Here is a 6,495-nt window from a genome sequence, read left to right as displayed (position 1 = left end):
GTCTTCATCGAGGCAAAACAAAGGCCAGTGACTAGAGTTTCTGTTTCATAATAAAGCTTAGTCCTTTGGAGCCTGGGCAGTCTGTCGTGGGAGTAGGGGCGGGGGTGGGGTCCCAGATGGCTGCTAGACTTTTGGTTGCTATAGAGAGAACATGTGAAGGAATGGGGTGAGTACGTGTTACTGGGCAAGGGTGTATTACTGGGGGAGACAGAGAATGACTTTCTTAGCTGGGAGTAAATTATCTCGGTGTTGGAAAGGACCAGCGGCTTTTTTAAAATAAGCAATCAATTTCCCAAGCATCCACAGGCCTGTACTGGGTCCACCTTCTAACCAATCCATTCTTTCCCCGGGAGACACTGATGGGCCTCTATAGTCATCATCTTGACTCCTATTGCACATGTCTCATAGGAGCACCTCCCCCGACATCATTTTGCTTACCTTCTCCTGCTCCCCTCACAATCTGGTATGGAAGGGCAGGGTGCTCCCTACATGGGGGAAGAGAGGGGTGTACACCCCCTTGGCAGGGCAATGCTGCCGTCCCCCGGGGTGTGTGATGCTGATGAAATAGGCTGATGCTCCCTAGTTGATTATGCTTAATGATGTCTCCCTTTGCTCCTTTCCTTCATTAATATCTAACGCTAGGTTTGATGAAAAGTGGACAGTCGTTCTTTAGTATTTTGTGTGGATCAAGTGGATGAGCCTGTGCTCTTAGAGCTCTTTAATGTTTACACCTTATGTATATAGCACACACTATGGGCAAGTTCTGTTTATGTGTCCATTATCTCCAGCATCATACACCCTCCTGAAGAGCTGGGGTACTATATTATCTTCTTTGTGCCTGAGCTATAAGCATGATCCCTGACAAAAATATTTGATCTAAATAGAAATACAACTTTGCTTTTACAAATCTAATCAAATCAGTTATGTATTATATCAACTATTCCTGCTGAGTGTCTTTTACTATTTAGTGGTATCTTACTGGGTTCATGGCCAAGTCTGCATGGCAGAAGTCTACTGTTTTGGCATTCCATCTTACAACAGCCATAGAAGCACCTCTGTGTATGCAATAAAAATGTATCCATCTCTTTCCCACAGACACTTATTGAGTTATTTCTAAGGCCAAATGCTTTCCATGTATGATGCTACTTAATCCTCTCAAGAACCCTAAAAAGTATATATCATTGTCATTTTGTCAGATGGAAGCTGAGTCAGGTTAACTAATTCTCTCAGGCTCTTTTAGCTAGAAATGTTGGAAGCTGGGATTTGTTTTTATAACTGTCCAATTCATGCTCTTTCCAATTTGCCTTGCTGCCTCTGTTTGTTCTGAATCCTGATCATCTGACAACCAATAATAAATTCTAAGTAAACTAGTCCATATAAAGTGTCCTTTTCAGGTCAATGTCAAATTGTCCCTTTTCATGGCTTTTTAAAAAAATATATTTTATTGATTTTTTACAGAGAGGAAGGGAGAGGGATAGAGAGTTAGAAACATCCATGAGAGAAGAACATCGATCAGCTGCCTCCTGCACACCTCCTACAGGGGATGTGCCCGCAACCAAGGTACATGCCCTTGACCGGAATCAAACCTGGGACTCTTCAGTCCCACAGGCTGACGCTCTATCCACTGAGCAAACTGGTTAGGGCTTCATGGCTTTCTTATGCAAAGATGGCTTTGACAGTAGAATCATAATTGGAGTGGAGAATGAAGAACAGAGCTAAGGAAAAGGGCAGCATTGGTCCAAGAGGACCCAAATTGTGAAGAGTGGTCATGACAACTCCCACTCTTAAAATTCTCTAGTCGTTCCCCATTGGATTTCATTTGTTCAACAAAAATTTAGTGGACACCTACTAAGACCCAGATATTGTTCATCACACTGTGGATATAGCAGCAAGTCAGACAGACCTAAACCTGTCCTCATGATGCTCACATTACAGAGTTGGTGGGGGGTAAAATGTTATGATATGTGTGAATGGAAAAAAATAGAGCAGGTCAAGAGGTTTGAGAGTGCCTTTATTGTAAAGTCATCATTTGGCCATGATCTTCTGTACACCACTGTCAACACCACACTCAATGTTCCTCCTGAAGTTCCTTCTGTCTCATGTTCCCACACACCTCACTGTTACTCATCTTCAAAGCCATAAACCTATGATCTCTTCCATGCCACTCTCAAAACTCTTCTCTGATACCTTCAAAGTCTTATTGGCATGCCAGAGTATTCGTTTTCCAAAACAATTAAAAATAATAAAAAGAGCACTAAACTTGCACTTGAATGGAATATTTCATTTTTCGACTTTACAATGGCTTTTATACAAACATCTTCTATCATACATACATCGACAGTAATTGTTTGTGTGAAATTAACTTCCTTCTCACAGTCGGTGTTGGAATAGCAGCTGCATTGAAAATGTTCAGCAAACTGTTTCAGGTCATCCATCGTGGGTGTCCCTACTATTCCAAATGTTCCATTTCCGAAACTTCCAATAATGAAATTCTTTGAGTTCAGATGGAGATATTCACTGGAATCTGCATCTTTCCTTGTGCACATACCTTGCTCCTGACAAAACACCTGGCTACACATTAGAGCTGCTAGGGTGATATTGATTATGTAAGGATTCATTGTTGTAACCATGTAATCGTGTAGTTTTTTGCAGGTGTCCTGTAAAATTATAAGAAGGTCAGCATATCAAAATCCAACTTAGTTCATATGTGAATTTATTCACTGCAATAGGAAATTGCTAAGGAAACATGAAAAAACAGACCCAGCAAGCATCAAGAATTATTGTATCTTCTTTACCTTGACTAACAAAATTATTCTGGTTTTTGTTAACATTTATAAGTTTCACATGTTATTTCATGCCACTGAAATAATTGACTGATTGAGGCTTAACATACCTTAGCCTTGGTCTTCTTTAATAATTTATAAACTAGTGGGGGGGGGGGCAGAATCTGCTCTGGAGCCCGTCTTCCCTGATTGGATTGGACTCCCAGTGAACTTAGTTTCCTATCGGGGTGACCTTGGGCAAATGAATTAACCTGGCTGTGCTTTAGCTTCATCATCTGTAAAATAAGAATAATCATAGCATCTACCCCAAGATAAAAAAGAGATGAGGTGTATAAAAGTGTTTAACCCAGGGCCCAGCATATTATTAGTTAGCCTTCAAGAAATTATAAATCAATGTAATAAGTACCACTTATTAAAACTTGTCAGATAAGTTTAAACAGCATTGGAGAGAGGGACTTCTTAATTGCTAGGTCAAAACAACTACAAAGGTGCAACTAAGTATTCTTTACATTAAATGTTATGTATAGCTCGGGTTATGGATGCATTATAACAACTCTTTTCCAAATATACTTATTTCGCCGAGTATGAGTGATGAGGAATTAAATTATTCCTCTTGATATTAGTGCATTCTAAAACTGGGACACTGTCTTTTTAAAAACATAGGAGAGACTTGAAAAACCAAGATGGCGGCAAAGGTAAACACCGGAAATTGCTGCCTCGCACAACCACTTCAAAAATACACAACTAGCCGAAACTGGTTTGGCTCAGTGGATAGAGCGTCGGCCTGTGGACTGAGAGGTCCCAGGTTCGATTCCGGTCAAGGGCATGTACCTGGGTTGCAGGCACATCCCCAGTGGGAGATGTGCAGGAGGCAGCTGATCGATGTTTCTCTCTCATCGATGTTTCTAACTCTCTATCTCTCTCCCTTCTTCTCTGTGAAAAATCAATAAAATATACTTAAAAAAATAATCACTCTTAGCTCATGTACAGGAAGAAGCAAGCAGTAGGCCAGATTTGGCCTATGGACATTGCTTGCTGACCATTGCAATAAAACTGTCACCAAATCACTAAATGACTAAGTGGATAAAGCAGTGCTTAATGAAGAGTCGTTGAATGAGTGAAAGAATGAATAAATGCATTCATTCTTTTGAAAAGAGCTATAGCATGGTGTAATAGAAAAGAAAAAAAACACACACACACCAAACACTGTCTGAAGACTGGGACTGTAGTCCTAGAGAACTTCAATTAGTCTCACTGAATTTCTGTTTTCTCACTGAAAAACAAGTACAATATTTTCTGCTCCCCAAAATAACCGCACAATGGTAGTATGATTTAGTCAGCCAGTATTAAGCACCTCCTACTGTGTGCCAAGTATAGTGCTCATTTTATTACTTAATACCTCAACAATCCTCAAAAACATTAAAAGTAGAAATGTTTGCATCTATGTCTTATCAATTCAACTTACCACACTGTGGCTTAAATTGAGGCTCCCCCAGATTATAAGTCCAGAGGCACCTAGAGAAATGGTTTCACCAAGTGTATGTATAAGGTCCTCCTGGCAAATGAGACAGAAAAAGTTAGCAGATGTGCATAATAAAATAAAAGTGTTATACGTAGGATAATAACACCAAAGTTAAGAATGATGACCCAACAATAATAATTTAAATTTTACATAATTTCCATGTATTATGAAATACAATTTTTCTTTTGTTTTCCCCACTATATAGTTCCATCTTTCACACTACTACTACCCTACTATTAAAAAATACAGGTATTCTATTATTTTTAGTTACTTCTATTGACAGCAGAGCAGGCCCATGAAAGAAAGAAAAAAAAAACTGAGAAAATATATGGCCTATACTACCTAATCTCCCATGATTGCTAAGATGCTTGCATTAAAATGAAATGTATTCTTATTTTACATGCATGTGATAATGCAGAACTATATATGTGCATATTCCTAAAGGATATTAAAAGCTAAGTTTCATTCCCTTCAAAAATGATGTTAAGCTGCAAAACTTTTATTCTCCAGAGCATTTGATATTTTGCTTCCGGCATATCATTGTCAGTTTAGCTCAAATTCTCATTAAAAAATGTTTTAATGATGTTAAATTCCATCACACTCTATTTGTGGGCTCTATTTCATAGTCCTCATGCCTTGATTTGCTTACCTGAGATAGGTATTTTGAAGAATCATCAGTAAAAACTGGGCGAGTATATATAAAAATCGGAAGTGGGCTTTTTTCATTGGGTACTACAGAAACCCGAATGGCTTCCTTAACACGGTTCCGGACAAAGGGTGCAGTCTTAGGAGAATTAATTAAGTGGGTATTCAAATAAATGGATGGGAAAAGGGCAGTGCTTTCATTCCACAACCAGTTGAGTTCATCATTTCTTTTCTTTTCTATATCAAAGCACACCCCAGTGTAATTGGGTTTAGTATATTGATGATTGTAACAATCAGGAAAAAGATAAAAACCCCATAAGTATTTCGGTCGAAGTTTTTTTCCCAAATTCAAAGTCTGTACCATGAATTTCCTTCCTTCTTTTTCAAACTCTTCTTTGGCTTTATCGGTGGCTTCTTCGAGAGTAAATGCTGGATTGTGTCGCTGAACCAGCAGAATAGACTCATTCTTGTAAATATCTTTAGGTTTCCAGTTTCTTGCCCAGATAGGCCTCCATTCTTCCCAATCAATGATGGCCAAGCCGGGCTGGTCCTTTGGTATGTAAAACTCAATGTCTTTCTTAGCTTTAGCCAGATGCAATTGTGTGTCACCTATCTGGGGGATTCCTCCGTGCTCTTTTTTGCCATTCTTATCTATATGAGGATAATAGCCAAGTCTATCAACATAAAATAATATGACCGGTTGTCCTACAGCATCTTTTTGGGGGTTTCCTATTAAAGAGAAGAGGCTCAAATCTATCGACACATGAAACTTCTTAGGACAAGGCTCAGTTGGGGCATTCCAGGCCCAGAGGAAAGAAACATTGGGGAGCATAGGGGTTGCTCTGTAGTCCTTAGTGAAGCAGCATGGGATCAGAAGGAAGAGGAACACAACCTGAAATGCTCCACTGGACCCAACAAAGCTCCTAAAGAAGATATACTTGAACCTTGGCACTCCCATGGCAAAGAGAATGACTGCAAGAATCACATCTCTTCCTACACACTTTGGTTTATCCAATGTTTGATGCAAGATTTAGGCACGGGAGACAGACTCGTGGAATGAAGCCTCTTTGATGGGTAAAGGTATATAACGATATTACTTTTCAATACTATTCTTCCTGCTTCCTGTTTCAGGGAGATATTGCAAGTTGCTGCATCTATAACTGAAAAAGGAAGAAATATCGAATCTGTGGTTATACTGCATTTCTGTATCAGAGATTGTAAGCTTTACCAAATTCTTAACTTTGAGTACAGGGAGTTTAACTCAATCTTTGAAGATGGAAGACTCCTGTATTTGAATTAATGAAGTCATTTCCTCGTATGTATGATACAACCCCTATAATCGCTAACATTTGTCTCCTTTCCCCAAATCATGACTGTGCAGCTGCGACAGGTGTACGCAGCTATTTTTCCTTTTGCCTTCCCCGTTGTGCAGAATGCTGTATCGATCAATGCCTTAGCAAAAGCCCCTTAAATAAAAATAACTTCTAAGTTGAACCTCTCCTTCCTGTTTATTTTTTAAAGACCAATTTATAGTGTTCTGCCAAA

The 6,495-nt window shown here is 39.2% G+C and overlaps 1 protein-coding gene across 1 annotated transcript; it reads right to left on the bottom strand.

Annotated features, from left to right (window-relative positions):
* Positions 1-2,189: 2,189 nt before the first annotated feature.
* On the bottom strand, positions 2,190-5,908 carry SPAM1 (sperm adhesion molecule 1). The gene is made up of 3 exons (XM_059656054.1): positions 4,955-5,908; positions 4,249-4,338; positions 2,190-2,657 (listed from the first exon to the last, which is right to left on the bottom strand). The coding sequence occupies exons 1-3, from the start codon at positions 5,906-5,908 to the stop codon at positions 2,190-2,192; spliced, it is 1,512 nt and encodes a 503-aa protein (XP_059512037.1).
* Positions 5,909-6,495: the final 587 nt, after the last annotated feature.

The sequence above is a fragment of the Myotis daubentonii genome, chromosome 10 (genome assembly GCF_963259705.1).
Source record: "Myotis daubentonii chromosome 10, mMyoDau2.1, whole genome shotgun sequence".
NCBI lineage: Eukaryota > Metazoa > Chordata > Mammalia > Chiroptera > Vespertilionidae > Myotis > Myotis daubentonii.
The sequence above is the reverse complement of the archived record's forward strand: the minus strand, read 5'-3'. Positions and strand labels throughout refer to the sequence as shown.

Coding starts and splice junctions, on each gene's coding strand:
- SPAM1 (XM_059656054.1), bottom strand. CDS start 5,908: ATGGGAGTGCCAAGGTTCAAGTATATCTTCTTTAGGAGCTTTGTTGGG. Junction 4,339..4,954: donor CTTCAAAATACCTATCTCAG/GTAAGCAAATCA, acceptor CTCATTTGCCAG/GAGGACCTTATACATACACT. Junction 2,658..4,248: donor TCAATTTAAGCCACAGTGTG/GTAAGTTGAATT, acceptor ATAATTTTACAG/GACACCTGCAAAAAACTACA.